The 22,456-nt window shown below is 58.3% G+C and overlaps 1 protein-coding gene across 1 annotated transcript in view; it reads right to left on the reverse strand.

Moving 5' to 3' along the window:
- Positions 1 to 3,315: 3,315 nt before the first annotated feature.
- The window catches only part of MAP4 (microtubule associated protein 4), a 53,377-nt gene continuing 34,236 nt past the window's right edge, over positions 3,316 to 22,456 (reverse strand). Inside the window, exons 12-22 of the mRNA XM_026044265.1 lie at positions 17,861 to 17,961; positions 16,901 to 17,116; positions 15,569 to 15,746; positions 12,630 to 12,689; positions 12,184 to 12,509; positions 9,997 to 10,125; positions 8,649 to 8,741; positions 5,331 to 5,412; positions 4,402 to 4,514; positions 3,481 to 3,598; positions 3,316 to 3,320 (exon numbers count right to left, since the gene is read on the reverse strand). Coding sequence (XP_025900050.1) covers positions 3,316 to 3,320; positions 3,481 to 3,598; positions 4,402 to 4,514; positions 5,331 to 5,412; positions 8,649 to 8,741; positions 9,997 to 10,125; positions 12,184 to 12,509; positions 12,630 to 12,689; positions 15,569 to 15,746; positions 16,901 to 17,116; positions 17,861 to 17,961 — 1,421 coding nt within the window. The remainder of the gene's footprint in view (positions 3,321 to 3,480; positions 3,599 to 4,401; positions 4,515 to 5,330; positions 5,413 to 8,648; positions 8,742 to 9,996; positions 10,126 to 12,183; positions 12,510 to 12,629; positions 12,690 to 15,568; positions 15,747 to 16,900; positions 17,117 to 17,860; positions 17,962 to 22,456) is intronic.

Genomic DNA, 22,456 nt, shown 5'->3' on the forward strand with positions numbered 1-22,456 from the left:
CACCCACCCCGGACTACATTTCCCAGCGTTCCCCGCTGAGGATTCCCCCCCAGGACTACATTTCCCAGCGTGCCCCGCGGTTGCGGGGGGCGGGGGGAAGCGGCGGCCACGTGGCGCGCGCCGGTCGCCTCACAGCGCACGTCGCGCAGGATCCCTCCGCCCGCGGGCGCGCGCGAGGGGAAGTAGTCCCCGTTGCCCGCCCCTCCCCCGCCAGGGACCACGCGGCGGCGCCGCCCGCCCCGCGGGGCTGGTGGGAGCCCGCCGCTTGTTTTTAGCCGCCGTTTCCTATGCTCTTTGTATATGAAATGGGGCGGCGGGGCCGGCCCTGGCCGCGCGGCCGCCCTCGGCCTCGCACGTCACGAGCTGCGGCGGCCTCAGGCGGCGGCCCCGGCCTCCCCCTTCCCAGCTGCATTTCACTTGCTTGAGGTTGTCACTATTATTTGACCAGTGTTTGTTTCTTTCGTTGGGCCTGTATAAAGGGCAGAACCGATTTCTTTTTTTTTTTCTTTTTTTTTCTTCTCCCAACAGGTTAAAAAAAAAAAAAAAAGAAAAAAAAAAAAGGAAAAAAAATCCCCGAGACTAAACTATTGTCTAAATGGTTCCGAACTAGTGTGATATTGGGATACTTCAGTGGCTGTTATGTGATACTGGATCTTTTTACAAGCTAGATTAAAGACAATAAAAAGGGATAGAGTAGTAACCGCCTGTGGCCCCTTCTTTCTTTCTGGGGGTGGTGGGTGAGCCGGGGGCGGGAGCGAGGGCCGAAGTGACCTGGGCACCAGGACGGGGGTCGGGGGCTCCATGGAGGGACCAGGGGCTCCTGGAGGGACCAGAGACTCTTTGGAGGGTCGGGGGCTCCTGGAGGGACTGGGGGCTCCTGGAGGGACTGGGGGCTCCTGGAAGGGCCAGGGGCTGCACAAGGGGCCGGAGCTCCTTGGAGAGCCCGGGGGCTCCTGGAGGGACTGGGGGCGCTCGGAGGGGCCAGGGGCTGCTCCGAGGGGCCAGGGGCTCCTGAAGGGACCGGGGGCTGCTCAGAGGAGCTGGGGACTGCTGGTGGCCCTGTGCAGGACGAGGCAGCGCCCAGAGCGGCGCCCGGGTCTGCGCAGGGCCCTGGGCTCCTCCTGGGCCTTGGGTCCCCGCGGGGTCCGGGCGCTGGTGCCCCCCGCCCGCCCCGCTCCCCGATCCCGCACAAAGGGGCAGCAGGCACAGGCGGAACATCGAGAAGTTTTTATTTCAAGCCTTGACAAGAGGCAGAATCACAACATCAACTCGGGGCGGGGGTTGCGGGGTGGGTTTGGCTAAAGGCGACAAGTCCTACGGCCCCGGCGGGGCGGGGGCAACAGGAAGGCAGAAGCAGCCGGGCCGCGGGCGCCGGCCCCGCGCAACTCCCCGTGACACAAAATAATACTAATAATTATAATAATAATAATAACACTTCACATTGAGAGCCCGCTTTCCGCACCGCGCGGCGCGGGGAGCTACATTCAGGCGGCAGGAGGGAGCCGGGCGCCCCAAAGCCCCGCTCTGACGTGGCACCAAAGCGCCGGTGCCGCCGGGGCCGCCGCGGCGCCCGGCTCCTTCCCGGGGCTCCGCGGAGCCCCCGGCCCGGCCGCCCTCGTCCCGTCGCTCCGGCCTGGAAGCCACAGCCATTGCCGCCAGCGCTACGTACACAGCTGCTTCCTTCAACACAACTTAAAACTGCGTCCTAAAACCGAGCCCATCCTAGGCAGAGAGGAGAGGAGCCTACGGCAAGCAGAGCAGCGGGGCTGCAGTTAGTGGTGGGCACACAGGCACAAGGCGCGGTGGAGACGTGGCACAGCAGCCGGGCGCCGTCCGCTGCGCGGGCCGGAGGCGCCGGCCCTTCCTCGCCCTCCACCTGCTCTCCCGGCGGCGACGCTCGGGCTGCGGCTGCTGCGGCGGCTGCGGCTGCTGCGGCGGCTGCGGCTGCGCGAGGCGGTGACACACAGCAGGACAGGGACACACAGCGGGACAGTGACACCGGCACAGCGGGACAGTGACACGGGCACAGCGGGGACAGGAGGAGGAGCGGGGTGGGAGGCAGCACGGGGGGCGCGGGGATGTGGCGGACGGCGCCGGGCGGGCGCCCCTCTGCATCGCTCGCTGCCCTCGGGCTGCGGGAGGGGAGGACCAAAGCACGTATGAAACTAGCAGACGACGTGGATGCAAACTAGTACGGTTTAATGCCATTTTATTAGAAACCATGCAAACTTTAATATAAAAAATACAAGTGCAATAAGAGTCTTTGTGTGTAAATACAGGGTGGGGGTAGCGTGTCGCTCTCGGCTGCCCCGCGAGCTCCCCGCCAGCGCGGGAAGCGTCCGGCTTCCCGCCGCCCCTGCTCCGAGCCGCCCCCAGCGCCGCCGCTTGATCCCAGTGTTTCGGCACTCGGCTTTTTGCTTTAAATTAGTTTGACGACCCAAAAAAACTCCTTTTTTCCTTTTTTTTTTTTCCTTTTTTTCTCTTTTTTTTTTTTTTTTATTTACATTTTTTTTTTTTTTTTTTTTTTTTTAATATTTTTATTAAGTTTTTTCTTAAAACCCCTTAAAACCTTAAAAAAAAACCCATCATCAAACGTGCTGAAGGCAGAGCTCCTGTCCCGTTTCAGTAACGAGAACTGCAGAAGAGTTGTTGGTTATCCAGCAATCTCTTTTTTTTTTTTTTTTTTTTTTTTTTTTTTTTTTTATTTACATTTCGCCTCTTTAGTGTCATTCGCAACACGAAACAAGGAGCCCAGAGCCCGGGCGGGCGCTAAGCCCCCCGCACCTCGGCCTCCGCCTCGGCCTCCGCCGCGGCCTCCGCCGCCTCCTGCCTCTCGGGGCCTCCGGCCCGGCCGGGGGGACCCGCCGGGTCCGGCCCCGCGCGCCTCCCTCTGCGCTCCCTTCCGCACCTCCCCGCGCCTTCCCTTCCCGACATGGCTTAAATCCCACGAGTTTGCTCCGTCATTTTAAAATATTTAAAAAAAAAAATAACAGAAAAAAAAAAAAGAAAACGAAACGACGACAAAAGAAGTACATAGTTACGCTTGCTGGATATGTCAGTAGGAAGCGGGCGGCAGCGGCGCGCGCCGGCGCCGCCGCGGCGGGAGGGGAGCCGGGGCGAGGGCGCGCGGAGGGGCCCCGGCCGCAGCGGGGGCCCAAGCGGAGGAAGGAGCGGGAGGAAGGAGCGGGGAAGGAGGGAGGAGGCGGCGGGAGCGCCGGGAGCCGCCGCTGCCGGCGGGTGCTGGGGGAGGCGCCGCCGTCCGCTCCGCTCCGGTGCGTCCGAGGCCCGGCCGGCTGGGCCCGGCGCCCGCGGCGCTCAATCTGCAGCGACACAAGGGCAGGGGCGGGGGGGCGGGAGGGGGCGACACCAGAAGGGCAGCGTTAGATGCCTGGAAGATAAAAGGCGGTTTGTGCCGCGTCGCGGGTTGCGCAGCCCCGGCGGGCGCCGCGCCCCGAGCCGCCGCCGCGCGCCCGCACTTACTTGTCTCTTGGATGCGGCTCTCGAAGGGCTGCGCGTCGCGCGGCTCGCCCGCCGCCGGCCCCACGCCGTTCTCGCGCGGCGCCTCCGTGCCCGGCGCCGCCGCCGGNCCCCCCCGGCCCTCCGTGGCCAGGGGAGACGCCCCGCACCCAACGCGCAACCTGCTCCAGGCGACCCTGCCAACCTCGGCCAACCTCAGCCCCTGTTATCTCGAGCCCTGGCATCGTCCTGCGTGAGGACGGCTGCAAACCCTGCGCCATGGAGAGGGTGAACACAGCCCTGTCCCCGCCAAGGAACCTCAAGGAATCCCCGTCACCAGCAAGGAGCTCCTGCTCTCAGCGCAGGCCGGACGCTGCCGGGACAACCACGGGCAGCGCCCAGCACAGCCGCCACCCTCTGCCAGGATAACGGGGGCACCGACGGGCGCTGCCCATCCCGCCCAGCACCGCGCTACCCTCATCCCGTTAATCCTGAGAGATAACAGGGGGCACCGACCAGTGCTGCCCATCCCGCCCAGCGCCGCGCTACCCTCATCCCCCGTGGGCCGAGCCCGGCTCTGCACAGGGGACTGGAGGCGGGAGAGCCCCGGGCTGTCCCCAACACCCGCGGCCGTCACCTCTTGCCTTAACCAGGGTGAGAAACACACACTGAACACCCGTTGAGGCTGAGCGCCGTTTCCCGGTGCCGACGCTGCAAGCCGGCTGTCCCAGCTCCGGAGCAGCGTCACTGCAAGCAGCAGCCCCGGTGCCGGGGTCGGTTATTCCTGCTGCAGGAGGGGCACGAGCAGCAACCCCGCCAGCCCCGAGGACGGTCGGGCCCCTCTCAGCTCAGCCCCGTTGCAGGGGCTCAGCGCAGAGCCCCCGGGGCTGAGGGGCAGCAGCGCGAGGAGCAGCCGCCCCGATGCCCCGCACGTCCCGCACGCACCTTGGCCGCTCCTGCTGCCGCCACGTGTCCCACGCTGTCCAGGGACCCCACCTTCGCCTGCGCCTTCTCCTTGAAGTTCAGCTTCTGGTTCTCGATTTTGACGTCTCCTCCCCCTGCAACGAGAGGAGCGGGTTTGGTGCCGAGCGGGGCGCAGCGGCCCCCGAGAGCCCTGCTTGCCGCGGCGTCACACCAGGGCTTCCCCCCCATCCCAGCTCATCCCCGGCCCCTTCTGCAGCCCCTCGAGGAGCTGCTGGTGGATCCCACCCCGAGTTGCTCGAGCAGGAGACAGCAGGTAATTCTGGACGGGTAACTCTGCCTTCGCCAGGCCCGCACAAGGGCGCTCACCGTCCCGCACGGCATGCCTTGAACGAGGGCACGGGCGTGCGGGTGGCACCGCGGTGCCCAAGCGCCCCGCAGTCGCTGCCCCGCGCGCTTCGTGCCCCAGGCGGAGCTGCCTGCGACGCAGGAGCCTCGCGGGCACCGCGCGCCGCCCGCGCCCGCCGCGCCGGGGCCTCTCCCCCAGAGCCACCCGCAAAGGCCCCAGGCGGGGGGGTCCCGCAGCGGCACCCATGGGTGCTGCTCCCACGGGTGGCAAACGGGACATCTGTGGCAGCAGGTGCAGATATCTGCTCCATGCCCTGCAGGAGCAGTGAGCTCCTGCATGCCCGTTCCACACCATGTCATTAAAGAACCAAAGTTTTAAATATGACTACAGTCGATCCAGAGCTATAGGCTAAAAAGTCCCTTGCATTTGCTCCAAAGCCGAGCACAAAACGCCAGGGATCCCCTCAGGAAACCCCTCGGGACGGGTCTCCATGAAGCCCTCTCCAAAAGCAGCATCCCATCCCAGTGCAGTCACAACCCCGGACAATAAACGAGCGGCTCGCGGTATTCACAGACAAGTCAGTAGAAGATGGAGACATTTCTACCTGGTTTATGCTTGATATTCGCTTTCGAGCCACACTTGGAGGACACTTTGGAAAGGTCGACTTTCTTGTTCTGGATCTGCACCTGAAGAGACGAAAAGGGAACAACTCAGTGCAAAGAAACATCGGAGAAGCTGGAGGCCACCTCAGTATCAGGTCAGGCTTCTGCATTTGTGCCCCTTCTTTGAATACTTTCTCCCTGCTGTTTTCCTGGTTATTGGACACCGAATGCTGTGGTATTTATTTGTGCTTTACGAGTATTTGAAGGCCTGCACCAGCAAGTGGTTAATGCGAGCGGAGAGCAACCGAGCCCGGACGGAGGCAGCAGAGATGGAGAGCGACCAGAACGGGGAGGCTCGAGTTCCTGCCACATCCACGGACCGGACACCCTGCAAGAGCAGCCCGAAAGCCAACTGTGGTGCCTTGTAGCCCAGAATGCCACCCCAGGGCCAGCTCTGTGCTGGCAGCACCAGATCCCGGAGGGATGGGCATGGGACGTCACCCCACGCCCGACCCAGGAGTGACTATTAACAGCCCCGGTGTGACTATTAACAGCATCCAGCACCTCCTCGCCATGCTCCTTCCTACCCAGGAGAGGACACCAGCCAGACTCATCCCGCCCAGATGGAGCAAGTGCCTTCACAAGCTCCCCTTGTGCGTCCTCAAAGCCCAAGCCCTGGCAGGGAGGACACTGCGTCCTTGTGTTATTTCCATTGCGTTCTGCCAGGGAGCCCATCCTGGCACAGAGACCCTTCTATGAAAAGCACAGAGCGCTGCAATCATCACATCGCGCTACTTGTGACTCAGGAAGGGCTTTTTTTTCCAAGCCAACAATGAGCCAAATGTTCTAGCGTGGTGTTTGTGGACAACAGCTTGAATGGGGATAGAAGTGCCTTCTTCGGGGTGGGACCAAGCCAAAATGTCAACGATTTTAAGCCTTTTCCTCAAAAACACCAGATTTTCTCCCTGACACTTGGCCTGAGGGCACTGCAGGGAGGACTTCTCTCATTTTTGAGCTCCTGCTGATGCTTCCTACAACCACAGGGCAGCTGAGGTTGGAGGGAACTCCTGGAGCTCCTCGGGTCACCGCTCGCAGCCAGATTCGGGCTCAGCCTGACGTTAGGCCGGGCAGCTCAGGTTCACCCAGGCTTGCCATGACCACCAGAAGCCAGTGGGTCAGGCTTTGCCGGGCTAAGCTTTGGCACGCCGGGCAGGACGCCACCCTGTGCTCTGGGAGTCCCTCCTGGAGCAGGGCTGGGACTAGATGATCTTCAGAGGTCCCTTCCAATCTCAACCCTTCTGGGATTCTGTAACCAGAGCTTTTGGGCTTGAATTCTGATGATGTTTGTGTCGAGATGTTCCCATCAAATATAATGGAAGGAGCAACAACATCGACCGCTCATGGGGAACCTACCCAAGGGGCAGCAATTAATCCACGTGGGTAAAAAAGATGTCAATCCCTTGTGCCAGAGCAACCCTGGTGCTGAAGCAGCTTCTTGCCGAGCACAGCTCTTGTCCCTACGACCCCTAACCACGTGGGCTGAAGCCAGGGCCTGCCCTGAAGGACTCGTCCTTCAGCCGCCGCCGTGGCGAGCGTGCCGCAGGAACGTCCTCCCCAGGGACACCCCGTGGCGAGGCCACCAGCCCCGCGGCGCCCCAAAGCCACGGCGTGGGCACCGAAGGAACGCGAGGAACCGCCGCTGCAGCGAGGCGGAGCGGCCCCCGCGGCTCTTCTACTCACATGGGCACTGCCTGGGCTGGGTTTGGGGGCGTTGGAGAGCTGGGGACGACTGTCTGAGGCTGCTTTGGGGGCATTTGGAACCTGGAAACAATAAGCACTTTACTCTCTCTTCTTCAAGGAGAAGGAAGTTGGAGTAGTGGAGCGAGGAGAAGCTGAGAGCGTGGAGGAGGAGGAGGAGGATCAAGTGGCCCAGAGCCCCGTCCCCTAGAGCTGGGAGTGTCCCCAGGGCGGGACAGGAGGACAGCAAAGCGCCAGGGGGAAGGGACAGGTCTGGGGAACGATTGCAAGAAATTACAGGTCATTAATGCCGTTAATATAGCAAGGCAAACGCGCCCATATTTGACGTATATTGAAAGGAGACCCCCAAAAAAGGCAGAGTGCATTGAGACCTGCTGCCCATGAAAAGACCGTCCAAGATAAGAGCGGTAAAAGTGGATTATAAAATCAAACTCCTTTAAGTGCGTGAATGCTTCAGCTGCAGCAATTGCAGCCGCCACAAAAAATATATAAAAATAAAAGGAAATAAAACCCAAACCTTATTAGCTATAACTATTTGGGTGATGAGATCTGCAATGCACTGCAGGTATGGGTGTGCATAGCTAGAGAAACAGCACCCTGAGGGTGCTAATAGCACCCTGAGGGCAGCCGCGGCTCTGCCCTCTGCACTGCAAAGCTGCCCGTTTGGGCACTGCCAAGGGAAGCTCCATATAGCTCCATACGTGCCCCGTAAGCGGTAGGGAGGTCGATGGGAACGGTAAAGGGCACTGCTGGTGAGCGTGAGCTTTCTGCGGCGAGCTGGAAGAACAAGCAGGGTCGGGAGCCCACGAGGGGCGTCAGTGGCCTCTGCGAAGGCTTTCGGGAAGGGGTGGTCAGCCAGGGACAAGGGCACAGCCGTGTCCCGGGAAAAGGGCACCACGGGCCTGTCCTACACAGCAGCCTCCGGCCCACACGACTACGGGACCTTGCTGAAGGACCACAAAGCCGGCCCCAAAAACGGAGTTCCTGCACACCACAAGCCAAGCTTGTTTCCTCAAAAGCTTTGGTATCTCAAAACCTTCGGTATCCAACTTTATATGCAACTTAAAAAGCTTCTTCAGAACCTAATGCTCCGAATCATGGCCACAGCCATCACAGGATTAGCTGTCTATCTTAATAAGCTCAACTCGGTTGCCAGCAACACTGGCAGCCTTTAAATTTAGAAATTAATCACAGCTCAAAGATTAAGGGCCCCAGTATTTGCCGCCTCCTTCTTCAACGTCTCCCTCCTTACGAAACAAGAAGGGAAATTAATCTGGCCTCAGGCCTGCAAGAGCTATGGGTGCCGCTAGGACACAACTGGCTTCACCCTCATTCAGGAGAATTTGGGGTGAACTAATTCCTGGGGTCAATGTGGACACCTAACGCTGGATCAAGGAGCACCATGGAAGCCATGGGAGAAAGAGGCCCCATCTGGAGAGTGGTCCTAGCAGCCCTGCAGTCCGTCTGCCTCCAACCCAACCGAGCACGAGGACGCACAGATCAACACACGGCACAAGGAAAGGAGTTAGTGGACGGAGAGCTTGCCCCGAGCCCATACTTACATTCCCACCTCCAGGGACATGCTTAATATTGTCCTTGGACCCACACTTGGACTGAACATGGCTGTAGTTCGCTTTTTTGGAGACTATCTGGACCTGGAGGGTTAGAGAACGGAGAACACAAGGGAAGAGGAGTGGTTAGAAGTGGCGTGGGGCGGCTGGGGCGGCCGCCGTGTTCGGCTCCATGCCAGGGCCGCCCGGGCGGGAGAGCGGGAGCGGGAGAGCAGGGGAAGGAGACAGACGGGGTTAGTGCGCGAGCCTAAGCGCTGCGGTGAGGAGCGGCGCCGCGCCACGGCGGCCCCGCTCCAAGCCTCTCCCATGGGAAAACGGGAAGCAGGGAAGAGTCCTTGGAGCTGCCCAGCCATGGGTTGGACCCCCAACGGGCTCAGCTGCCTCTGCCCCCCATAGATCCCAAACCACAGGGTCCCTGCTGCTAACAAACCCACTGGTTGGTCATTCTCTGCATTTTAAACCACCATATCTCCACTGACTGTGGTCTTGGGTAACGTCTGAAACCTGCGGACAGCAAAGCCCTATCGGAGAAACAGCTTCTCTGCTGAAGGCTGTCGAGCCTGCGGGTGCCTTTTAGCAGAGCCAGCCCAACGTTCATTAAACAGGGGCCTGTTTCTCCCTGCAGCCCAAAGCGCTGCTCAACGGGCTGCCTCCTCCTCGCAGAGGTGGTTTAACTGCCCGGGAGCAGCTAAACCCGTGCCCGTGCTCTAGGTGTGCCTGCTTGAGCGGGAAGGCTGGACTAGATGGTCTCTAGAGGTCCCTTCCGACCTTGAACGTTGTGGGATTCTGGGCTTGTGAGCAGCGGGTCCGCGCGGACACGGGGTTAGTCACAACGAGGGCTTAGTTGGGGGTACCGAGCACAGCAGGAATGGGGGCGGGAGCTGCATCCTGGGCGGCTCAGAAGGAGGTGACGGCTCAAAGGACCCACCAGAACTCACCCCCATCCCCACGGCATGGACCCTGATCCCTCTATGCTGGGAAAAGAGCTGGGGAAGCTGCAGTGCCACCCTGCTGCATCCTCAGGGAAAGGGAGCAGCTCCGACCCGCGTGTCCCCCGCGGGGGGACCTCCAGGGACCCCCTTGGGGCGCGTGGCAAGCGCTGCTCCCAGAGGGACGGTCCGGCCCAAGTGGGCGCTGGAACCGCTCCCGCCGGGCGTCGGAGAGAGCTCTCCCATGGGATCACCCCTCACCAGCCTTCATGGAGAGCACCACGAGAAGAACATAGAGAGGTGGCCGTGCGAGGGACAGTGACAGCGGGAGAGTGAAGAGAAGGGAAAGTGCCCCAAAAAAGAGGACGTTTCCTGCACGGGCCGCAGAGAGAAGTCGCAAACGAACTCACTTTCCCATTGGGCTGCTTGGGGGCCCCCTCTTTTGTTAGGGCTGCTCTAGCAGGAGCCATTTTAGAGCCCGCATTGGGTTCAGGCTTCCGCGCCGCAGCCGCCGGCTCCGGCTTTTTCTCTACATTCCCCTGGATGGAGACAAACGGATGGTTTCAAGCAGCGCCAGCAGCAGCGGGGCCAGGAGAGGACTTCCCCGGGCTCCGCTGTCCGGCCAGGGCAGCTGGAACGGGAGCGAGGCAGGAACAGCGGGACGCGGAGCCCCACGGGCTCCCCGGGGTCCCCAAGGCAAGGGCTACGGAAAACCCAACATCTCCACATGTTTGAGGTGGCCCTTCATCACGGACTTGCCTGGTAGTGACCACGGCAGCTCTCCTGTGAACACAGCACGCTGCATCCCATGGGAAAGAGGATCCCAAGGAACCCCATCCATCAGCAGGGCCGACCCTCCCCTCCATGCTGCAGATGCTGCAAGGTCCTTGGTGGCCAACGTGTCTCCTGGCCCATGGCCTCTGGCTCTTTGTGCCAGGGCTCTGCTTCCACCAACACTCTTTATTTAGTTATTTAGTTATTCAGTTATTCAGTTATTCAGTTATTCAGTTATTCAGTTATTTATTTTTAAGCAGTCAAATGCAGGTGGGCCTAATTAACCCACCAAAGCAGAAGAGGGGATGGGAATTTCCAGACAATGGGAAAAACAGGGAAATTGCAGGTTTTAGAAAAACTCAGGGGCTAGCTGAGAACATTCATTCTAACCTAGATCCAACCAAGTGCAGAAGAACCTGGGTTTTGGGGTCAGCATAAACCCCGTATTTCCCCACCCTACCTTAAACATCAAACAAGAGCCCCTCAGTGCTCCTAAGCCGGGGTCCCAAACTCTGAGCACATCCTAGCTTTTGTAGGGCAGCTTTAAAGGCTCCAAAGGACAGTATTTCCCTTCCAACGCATAGCTAGGCTTTAGCACTTCTATCAAAAACGAACACAAAATGCAGGACAGTGGAAATCAATGCAATAATTATTTCCCTTAAGCTGACGCAATAAGCTAAAAAGCTCTGCAATCCTTCAAAGCCCGGTTTGCAAAAGGAGAGCAGCTTCACGTGCTCGCTTCGGAGCAGATGGCCGCCGGATTTGGGAGCTTCAATTCGTGTTCAAGTCGCACTATATCGTATTGGAAAGGCTCGCTCTGCTCCTGGCTTCCCAAAGCTCTCAGCACGTTTGGTTCCTCTCTTCCAGAGAGGCCTTTTGAGGAGGGGAAGGTTGTCTTCAGGGCTGCTAAGCTCTGAGGACCACATTATGACCTCATCCGAGCCCTTAATAAGGCATTTTTTAAATTTTAAGGCTAAATTCCCTGCGTGCATCGATGCTGTGACACGCAGCAAGAATACCCTTCGCTTTAATATGCCTACGAAGAGCTTAAGCTCTCAGCATGAAGTGTGCTCTCCCGGCCAGCCGATTAAAGTTACGGGCTGGGTTAGTCGCTCCAGGACATCTGCAGGAAAGATAAGTGGGCAAATTTGTTCCATGCCGTGGGAATTCAAGCCCTTCGACGAGCAAGCTGCTAGCACGTCCAGTTTACTGGATGGGTCAACCTGTTGTACAACACCCAAGAAAGGTTTCGGGCTTGCACGTACCTACGAGATGGCTTTGAAACCTCAGAGGGGTGCTCTGAACCTCTATCATCTACATGCCAGACATTCGTAATGAAATGGGAGTTTAAGCTCAGTTTTTGAAGCCCAATTTGAGCCTTGAGCAGGCTCAATCCCTCCGTTCCCAGGCAACATTTTGGAGTAACGAGGTTTGAACGTGCAGATGAGGCACTCAGGGACATGGTTTAGCAGGCATGACGGTGACCGGTTTATGGTTGGTGATGCGGAAGGTCCTTTCCAACCATAAGGATTCTAGGATTCCCAAACCAACTGGTTTCTCTCCCGGCAGGGAAACAGAACCAGGGGTGTGGATTCCTGCACACAGGGAACACCAGGGAGGCTCTGACAGCGGCTTCCTTCTGCCCACGAGCGTCACCGTGCCGTTAATGCCTTGTGCGCCCACCGAGAACCCAAGGAGGAGCCCTGCAGAGCGCCAAGACGAGCCAGCCGTGAGCACCCAGCCACCGAAAGGAGCAAGGGGCACCCGCAATGCCCGGGAGGGAGCCCCCAAACACAGCGGCCTTCGGGCCGGCGCCGACTCACCTTGCCCCCGCCGGGCTGATGCTTGATGTTATCCGTGGACCCGATTTTGGAGCGCACGTTCTTCAGGTCCGGGGCGGAAACGCTGCCGGCGGGACGCGGCGGCTTGGCGGCGGGGCCGGCCTTCGGCGGCGCCTTGGCGGCCGCCTTCCTGGCATCGGCCGGTGCCGCGGCGGTGGTGGTGGTGGTGCCCGCGGCGGGCTTGGTGGTGGGCGCCTTGGGCTTGGGGCGCGCGGCGGGCACGCTGGGCGAGCTGCCGGCGGGCGCCGAGGGCGACGCGGCGCTGCTCTTGGCGCCGCCCGACGCGCTCTTCGGGCGCCCCGCGTCTGCTGCGCGGGCACAGGGAGGGGAGAAGAGAGGTCAGAGGCTCCCATGCCACCTTCCCGGTGCCCTGCCCGCGGCCAGCGGCCCCAAAGGGCTGATTTAGACCAAAAGCATGACAGTATTACCTGCCGGCGGCTTCGCGGCGGTCTTCTTGGCATCTGCAGGCTTCGCGTCTGTCTTGATAGCTGCCCCCGAGAGAAGAGACAGGTTGGGGATGAGCAGCGCGGCGCGGGGTTTGAGGGCATCTCCCGAGCGTGCCGCTCGCCCAAACGCTGCCCCCGGCCTGCGAAGGCCGAGGGGAAGCTGCAGGGCAGCTGCTTTTGCAGCTGCCTTTTAGTTAAAACCACCTCCTCGATCTGAAAGCGCTTCCCCTAGTGCTGTTTTAGTCCTGCCCCAAGTCCGTTTCTTGAAGCAGTTTATGGCCTCTCTTTACCAAACTGCAACATGAAAACCACCTTTGTCTATGTACAGCCTGGGTCCCGTTGCAAGTCTAAGCCCACGCTCATCTCCCTCACACAGAAGCTATTGCCCGTATTTTGGCCTCTACCCTAACTGTGCAACACTAAAAATCACTGAACCAAAACCACGTCTTTGGGAAGACACCAGTGACCCGACTATGTTCCACACAGGCAGGCGACAACCTAAGGAAGGAACAACCTTAGAAATTTAGATAAGCTAAAGCAGCTGAATGCAGATGTGTGAGATTCCGGGATAAAGAAGAGCAAAAAGCAGAAGTAGAGGCCAAATCAGGGTGGGATGTCCCTGGCCGGCGCTCAGAGCACTGTTAAAGCCCCCAGCTGAGACACTAGCTAATGAGATGAAGCAAAAGTTGACTTGGGGTAATTCCATCAGTCCTGAAGGATAGATAGACAGCTAACTAATACCAAACACTTTAAAAATAGGTCCTCTCAAACAGATCTAATCTTACTGTGTAAGACTGCAAGTTTAGTGGAGAAGACTCATTGCACGGATGGAAGGTACTTGGGTTTTATGAAGCTGAAAGGACTGATATGGTCCTTAGATGTGCAATGAGATGCAGCTACATCTGCTCATGCCAGGCAGCAGCCACGTCCGTGTATTACTCCTGATGTGACTCCTGATGTGACTCCTGTTCCACCTCATCTATCGTGTTGATGTTTGGCCCACCTTGCTTCCCCATGGGCGTCACAGCCGCCCCGGCTCCGGGCAGCTTGGAAGACCCCTCCGTTGCACCCTTGCTCCTTCGTCTTCAAAACACGACTCCTCTCCTGCCGTTCTCAGCTCCCCTTGGCGTTCCCAGAGCTGCCTGGGCTCCCGATGGGATTTTGTCGGTGGGATTTCGCCAGCTGACCTCATCTCCACCGGCCTCCCCACTGTCCTCTGCCAATGTCCCAGCCGGCTGGGGGAGAAGCCTCTTCCTCTCTGCATCTTGCTGCTTGGAACAAGCTTCTGGGATCTCTGCATCATTAACTCCATCTCCTTTCAAATGCCACCAGAAAGCACTTTCTCCTTTGTCCGGGCCTCAGTTTTGGAAGGCGAAATTAACTTAATTGAACTCATTAAAGTGCGTGGGGCACCCCGGGCCCCAGCTTGCATGGAGGACAGCACAGAACAAACCGTGCAAGGAGGTCCCTGGGATGAGCTGAGGTGCATGGCTCTTGGGAAGAGCAACTTCCCCCATGCAGGATTAATTGTATTTCCCTCTAAAGCATAAACTACGGGATATGTATCCAGCCCAGGGCATTTCAGCATCATTAACACACGGGCACTGTTCTCCTGGGAAAGACGGGTTATGAATCTGGGCTTTGGGAGCCTGAGAACAAACCCACCAAGGCGCCCAGGTCTGGCAAACCTTAATAACTGACTAACCAAGCCAAGCTCTTCTCGGTGGTGGCCAGTGGCAGGCCAAGGGGCAGTGGGGACAAGGTGACACCCAGCAGGTCCCATCTCCACGGGAGGAAGAGCTGCTGCACTGGGAGGTGCCCGAGCCCTGGCCCAGGCTGCCCAGGGAGGCTGCGGAGGCTCCTGCTCTGGGCATCTCCCCAAGCCGCCCGGGTGCCACCGGGTGCCCCGTGCTCTGGGTGTCCCTGTGGAGCAGGGGCTGTGCTGGGGGAGCTCCAGAGGTCCCTGCCACCCTCAACCATTCTGGGGTTCTGGGGTTCTGTGAAAGTAAAGGCATAGCTCAACCCCATAAACATCCTAGCTTATCTAAAAGACAAGCCAGTGTCTTTTCACCTGAATGTTGTTTAATTCTAGCTTTACTCCAGGTCTAAGTGTGGAAAGTGTTATCAAAGAAACAGCAAGTGCAGTCTTTTTGAAGCCTAAAATGTACACTTTCCTTTCCCAGCTGCAGTACAAAGAACAAGCTACAGGAGTATGGAGTTACAGGTGAGGTGGTACACATCCCTGAACATCATGCATCCAGCTGGGAACACACCAAAACAAACCGGATTTACCCAATTCCTGGATTAACAGCTGCAATGACTAACTTACTTATCATCTGCCAGCTGTTCTTCTGCCAGACTGGCAAGTCACGGCGTTCAAAGCTTTCAAGCATGTCCTCCACATCAGTTCTACCTTCTTTGGAGTGTGCTAGATTGAACTCTCCAAGTTCCATTCTGTAGATTTGTTCTCCTCACATTTGGAATTGTCTTCAAGTGCTTACTCTAACTATTATCATTACAAAGTTCATACTTAGCAGCTCCCTTTATTCTTTAAATTTTACTGAGTATGTCCCTTAAGTACATCAGCCTTGAATGCCACATTGCTATTGCAAGACCGCGTGGTCAGCTGGAAAGCCAAGCTGATGTGAAGGTCATTCAGGCTCCCTTTTTGGCAGAGGAAGCCCTCTGGAGAAAAGAGCTGCAGAGCAGCTCGCTCTCCTCCCAAGTGCCTCCACTTCAACGCTTGGTTTTCAGTGGAAGATCTCCAAAAGATTTGGAGACTTTATTGGGAGACTGATTTGGACAAGCTGATGGGACCATGGGGAGACATCAAGATAGGAACTACAGCTTCATGGGAGCCCCCCGTGCTGCTCACCCCAAACCCCAGCTGCTTAGGAGAAGAGGACCAAGCAGAGACTCACACGTGGGCCTCTTGGGCGGAGAAGCAGCAATGGTTTTCACGCCGGGCGCTGCAGCGACCGGAGACGCCGCGGTTGTCCTGGGAGTGGCCGGGCTGCTCCGAACAGCGGTGCGAGGGGTGACAGACGACGGCGGCTTGGACAGCGAGCTCCTCTTCTCCGGGCTCTTGGCATCCGCAACCTGCAACGGGAGAGGCTGGGTTAAAGGCAGCACGTCGCTCGCTTGCCTCGATGCATTTAACAGCAAAAAGCCCAAAATATGTTTAAATTTGTTTTCTACTTGAGAAGGCACAATTATTTGCCTTCTTGAGCACACCAGCTAGGTGATTTTAAAACAATATAATGCAGAAGAGAAATACATATATATACATATATAAATACGTATATATATATAATTAAAATATGCAAAAATGGCTGATCATATTTAATGCAGGACACAGACCCCGTTGAAGACTGGACTTCATATCTGCTCCAAAGTTAATGTGCAGAGGCCATTTACAGACCTGCACAAGGCCAGGCCCTAGCAATGCTTTTGGAAGGGAGCTCCTTCCTTCCAGAGCTAAAATGCTCATTTTTTTCTTGGTTAGAAAGACGCTTTTTACAGGATCCAGGACATGAGAGATCAAAGGGTTTACAAACATGAAATCGTTTTCCCAAGGCAGAATGAAGCATGGGCATGGGTTAATCCTGCGCCTGGATTAACCCGGGATTTCAGTACTTGAAAACAAATGAGATGAGACTGATCACTTCCCAAAAAAGGGAATTTAGAAAGACGCAAAAATCTTAAATAAAGCTGAAAACACTGCTTCATAAAGAAGCCAAGTGGGCCATTTCTATGAGTCTTAAAAATAGCCCAGTCAGTGCAAGATATTTAGTGCTACCTACTACGCAAGGGCTGGAGCGATACAAACACACGGGTTTGATTTTTAAGCAGTCGAATGCATTTGGAGCAGATGTTAAAAAAGATAAAATTACTTCATTTGTCGCGCTGATTGAGAGCCGCAAATTTCCTATATTCTAAAATCCAGCTCAGGGTGTTTCCAGGCGATTTCTTTTTAACCAACATTTCCACAGTGCTGAAAATTGCTCGGAGCGCCCGTTTTGTGTTCGTGTCTCCCAGGAACGGGGAGCTGAACCCCATTCCCAAAGCTCTCGCTTCCCCCATCCTCTTCCTCAGCAGCTCCCCTCAACGCGGCGAGCTCCGCCCGTGTGTATTAAAGAATAAATCACCTCCAGCAGTGGGGAAAAGCAAGGGATTTTCTGCGTCCTGGGGGATTATCCGCGGCCCTCACGGGTGCGGGGTGGCCCTGGGAGGGTTTTTTTGGGTGCTCTTACCTTTGGTTTGGCCTCCTTGGGCGCGGGGGCGGCGGGCCGCGCGGTGGCCGGGCGCTTGGGAGCGGCGGCGGCGGCGCCGGGGCCGCCCGGGGGGCTGCTGCCCTTTTTGTTAGGGCCCGGCGCGGCGGCGGCGGCGGAGAGGGGCCGCCTGGGGCTGGCGGCCGCGGCCTTGGCCCTCGGCGCGGCGGCCTTGGCGGGCGGCGCGGACGCGGCGGCCTTGCGGGGGGTTATCCGCAAAGCCAAACCAGCCCGGGTCGGGAGCGGAGGGAAACGAACGACAAATGAAAAGAAAAAAGAAAGAGAGACAAATGAAAAGGAAAAAAAAAAAACAAAGAACATAACAGAACACGGGGCATCGTGAAGCAAAACGTCACGCTGAGAGAACGCAAAAGCGATGCTTAAAAGGCAACAGAAAGAAATAATAATAAGGGGCAGTCTGCTTTCTGAGCGCGAAGGGCGAGCGAAGCCGCGGGCGAGGGCGGGTGGAACAAGGGCATGGGCCCAGCAGTGCCGGCACTGGGTGCTCGTGGCACCCCGTCCCCCGTGCACCGAGCAGCTCCCGCCGCCCGCCGGCAGGCACATGGGGACCTGCAGGGACCAAGCTGCTCGGTGTCACCTTGCTGTCCCCACCGAGGGCACCGGGAGCCTGTCCCCACGTCCCCACGGCCGCGGCGCCACTCGCCGCGCTTCCTCCTTCCGCACGCCGGGCCCCGAGCAGAGCACCGCTTGTATAAAAGCTTATCAGAAATTCAGGCCCTTATCATCAATTCAGGCAGTCCCTCCGCAATCAGATCAGCGAGGGGCTGAGTTATTTGCGACTCGCAACCCACAGCCTTCGTTCGAGCGAAAGCTCCCAAGCGGCAGCTCAGAAAGCAGAAGGGGGGACCCACGGTGTAAAAAGCAGAAAATCGGGCAAATTAAAAGCAGGAAGGGAGCGCGGGGCCAGGGAGCAGCTCCTACCTTGGCTTTCTTCTCGGGGCTCGGCGGAAGCTCCTTGGTGGGAGGTGGGCTGATGTCGTTCCCGGCCGCCACCTCCGCGGCCTTGCTCTCTCCTGCTTTGGCTGCCAAGAGAAAACGGGAGATTTCTTAAATTGAGGCGTTTTTGGTCGGGCTCCTTTATATTATTGCTTTGATTATTGTTAATGCGGGAAGAGGAGGAGGCAGCAGCGGGACGGTGCCGGGCTGGCTGCTCGGGAGAGGCTCCGGGAGCGCCGGGATGCTGCGGACACGGCGGCGAGGCCACCCCGCTGCCGCCGGCACCCACAGCACGGAGCAGCGCCCGCCCCAAAGGGCACCGCAGAGCTGCCCGTCCCCAAGGCCTTTTGCAGAGCAAACGGGGGAGAGCTGCTAAATTTCGGCTTTTATGCTAAATTTCAGCGTTTATGCTCCGGTCGCTAACCCCGGGGGGATATTTTGATGCAGCAGCTCCTGCAGACAGCACCACTGACACCCCCACACTTTGCGGGGTGCACAACCGAGGCTGGCTTGCGTGGGTTGGGGTTTTTTTTGGTATTTTTCCATATTTTTGGCCTCCCTGATAAGTTTGAGCAGCTTTTTCCCTTGCATTGCCGTAGCTTCTACCTGGGCACTTGGCTTCCAAGTCAGACTAAACGTTGTGCAGCATTGCCTTTAATGTCCTGCACATACACAAAAAGACTCCTGAAGAAAAGGAGCACAGAAACGCCCAGGCTGCACATTAATAATTGTGGTGAAATGGTGAATTGTGTGTGAATTAATAATTGTGATTGTTCTGAAGGCTCAAGGATCATTCCTGTTCATCTAGAAAGTCCTTTTTTTTCCCACAGATAATCTCTACCAGCTTCTCTAAATTAGTTTTCTCCACCGAATTTCAACACACCTTTTTTTTTTTCTCATTTAATTTGCCCATTTTATCCGTACCAATATTGGAAAAAGTGGCCAAGAGCTCCCGGTAGCAAATAGTGATTTTTTGTGTTCCCATTGCTCCTCGCTTCCCGTGCCCAGAGATTCCCCACGGATCCTCCACACATCTCAGCTATCAGAGCCTCCAAGGTGACTCTCCAGCTACCTGTCCCCTGCTGCCGATGGCTACTACTATTTCAGCTAATTCAGCTAATTCCAGCTTTTTGGAGAAAAACGAGCTGCAAGACTGCGGGGCCACAGCCCCACCGTGCTGCTGCAGCTGGGGTTATTATTGCTCTCAATATCACAAGGAACGCAGGCTATCCGGGTGGGAACGTGGCCAGGCCCGTCCCGTGGGCTGCACTTCTTGTGGCTCCCGATGCCCGCGGGGACATAACCCCGAGGGTGACGGGGGGACAGTGAGGGACCCCCCACACGCTCCTGAGGACATTGGCTTCATTCACCACCTAATTGCACATCCCGGAGCATCCCTGCCGGGCGCGGAGCTGCCACGGAGCCTTGCTGGGTATGGGCAACAGCAGCAGAAGCTGCCAAACCCTCATTAATTTTCTTCATTAGGCAGCGCGGGGTGGTGCAGGGCCAATGTGGCGTGGGCACCCCCGGCCAGGCAGTACATAGGGGTTCAGCAGGGGAAAACGCCACGGCAACGAGGTGAAAAGCATCGTGTGGGGTAACTGTGTCACCAGGACCCAGGTATCTGCCATGGGTGGGTGAAGGGTCCGGCCAGCAAGGCCCACGAGATGCTCTGGTCGAGACAAAGCCAACGGGAGCAAGACTTGATCCATAAAGATCCCCGAGTTATCAAAATGGGCAGAAAAAGGTGATCTGCACCAACACTGAGCCTCCCAAGTGGCCAGAAGCTCCAAGCTACGGTCCACGCTCAACTCCGTGCTAGGCAAAGGGCCCGCTCTGCTCCTTTAGATCACAACAGTTAGGGCAAAGAGCCCTTTCTGGCTCTCCCTCATCACCTAAAGACCTGAACACACCTGTGATTCTGGCTACAGCATCCACTGAGAGGCCCTCCGCGCTCTTAGCCCTGCATTTCTTGGCTTCAGGTACAAAGTTGACCAATTTCTGCCTGCCACATTTTAAAACAAGCCAATTTTTGGCAGAGTTGCCCCCGTTGCAGCTGACAGGACCATTCCCCCTCCAGCTCCCACCACGAGCCCCTCGCAGGGCAGCACTGCAGCCCACCTGGCCCAGCTTTAAATACCGAGATCAAAGAAGCTCGGGAGCTAGCTCAACTTCTCCGCCCGACTCTTGATTAACCCGGAGGTTTGGTGATAATTAAGACCTTAATTACTCACGAAGCCGGGCGTCTGAGAGGATTCTGAGCAAATTTGAGGCTCAGCCCCACTCGTGGCACGGGCTGCCCGCTCCTCCAAGGCCCCTAAAAGAAGGGGAGTTACCCAAGAATAAAGGAGGCGCGTTGGGACGCGGAGCGTGGCCGCTCTGCAGCTGGGCGAGCTGGACCCCTAGGCTGGACCCAGGTTCTTGGGGTGTCTTCATTTCACCTGTGAGCATCACTGCAGGACGGAGGAGGCTTCGCGGTGCCGAACGAGGCCACGCTGACCTAAAACATCCCTCCCTCCCTGCGGCAGCTCCCTAATTCCCATGGGGATTAGAGGCATCAACCCAAAATCCGCTAAGAGAGCTAGATTAAGGAACGAGGCAGGGGCCGTCTTTACTCTCCCTCTTAGCCGTAAACAATTTTGGGGACAGAACGGGAGCGCGTCACACGCGGCTTTCGGCGGGGAAACGCCGCGGAGAGGCAATCAACCCCCTTTTGTACGAGCCTCTCCACACAGCAGTATCCCCAGATATAAAAAGTCAGTTTAAAGAGAAATCCAAGCGTTAACCCCCGCAGGAAAGCCTAACGAAAATGTCTCCCTCTTGACCCAAATAGGGAATTGCTCCGCGCTGATCTGGCACACGGCGCAACTCGCTCAACGCGCGCCTCTCGGCTCCTTGCGGGGAATCAGGCAGCGAAGCAGATGTCCTCCGTGCCTCCATCTTACAAGCCCAGCTCGCCCTGCCGGGGCTCTCTATCTTCGCCCGAGAAAGCAAGTCCTGACTGCAAAGACCCCGTTCTCCCAAGCGGAGCCTAAACCACGGTGCGCCGCGTGTCACAACGAATGCGGATTGTGCTCCTTGCATCGCGCCGCGAACGCGGTGCGGAGCCCTCGCGAGCGCGCGGGGAGCCCCACGCGCTGCCCCGGGCCCCTTGCGCCCCGCTCAGCTGCTCCTCCTCCGCTAATTAAAGCTGCTTTTCTAACGATCTCGCCCGGCGAGGTCCCTCGTTAGCGGTGCCCCGTCCCCAAGGCGGATGCTGCGCGGGGCGGGCGCGCCGCTGATGTGCGGCACAATGGACGAGGTGGCACCGAGCGCGCCTCAACGGGGCGCCTTGTTCTGCCCGCCCGGAGCGCCCGCGAACGGCCCCTTCCCGCACACCGCTACGCTGCAATTTAGCTCATCGTGAGATCAAACGAGTATCGGGCTGCGAGCAGCCCGCGCGGAGCAGCACCAAGGACACCTCCCCTCGCGGGCTCTTAGGTTATTCAAGTCGGAAGCTACGCAAATAATTCAATTCTTGGGCAATTCTCTCAAGAATATTTAAGGTGCTGCTTTGGCAAGCGGCACAACCTGCTGTGCGCTGCTGCAAGGGCTGAGCTCCCAGCGAGCACGCAGAGCTGGCAGCAAACTGGGCACAGAAAGACAGGAATAGGTAATATTTATATCAGATACAATAGGTACCGCTGGCCAGGACGCTCTGGGAAGGAGCCCCGCAAAGCGGGCACGGAGGCGGGCGAGGAGGGAGCCTATTGGGATGCGAATGAGCAATGTAGCTGTAAATAAAAGGCAGGACGGATTTAGCGCTAGGTCTATATTTAGAGCCAGGACTGACGGGTGCGTCGGGCGGCTATCGCTATAACGGCCTCGCCGCCGCCCTCGGCGGGAGGACGGGAACGCTCCTGGCATAACGTTTGAAAGCATTTCGGGAACAGCCAAGGAATTCTGCCCGTTTTCCCTGCAATTTCCGACCCTCTCGGGCAGGTCGCTGCCACGCCGGCTCGCGCGCCGATGCGCAGGAGCTGCCAGTGCTTTCAACACAAAGGCGCTGCGCGAGGGCAGCGCTCCCAGGCAGCTGCCGCTCGGGGCCCGGCCGGGGCTGCTCGCGGGCGCTACGGGCCGCCCGGCGCGTCCTCGCCGTCCCCGGGTACCTGGGGGCTTTTGTCTTCCCCACGGCGCTCGCTCGGGACGCGCTGCCCTGCCGCTGCCAAACCCCAGCACCCTCATGGATCCCGCGCTCGGAAGGGACCCAGGGAACTGCCAGGGGGTGGAGGTGCCGGGATGGGGTGACAGTCGATCTCGACTGCGTGCTCCGGATGGGAGCGCGAGCGGCACAACCCGGCTGCCCTCGGGGCTCTGCTCCGGGAAGGGCGCCCGGCAGCGTGGGATTCAGCACGGGGATGCTCGGGAGGCACCGAGCCTGCGGAGCCGAGCCGGCGGCTCCGGGAGCGCTCGGAGCGCACGGACCTGCCACATGCACCGGGGTGCCGCCAGCACCCCTCTTCCCCACCACACCACCCGCTGCCCGCGGCGGTGCCGCGCGGCTCCGGCTACGTACCGTCCGGCGGCAGGGCCCCGGGCCGG

The sequence above is a fragment of the Nothoprocta perdicaria genome, unplaced genomic scaffold, assembly GCF_003342845.1.
Source record: "Nothoprocta perdicaria isolate Ctin4 unplaced genomic scaffold, notPer1 scaffold_357, whole genome shotgun sequence".
Lineage (NCBI taxonomy): Eukaryota > Metazoa > Chordata > Aves > Tinamiformes > Tinamidae > Nothoprocta > Nothoprocta perdicaria.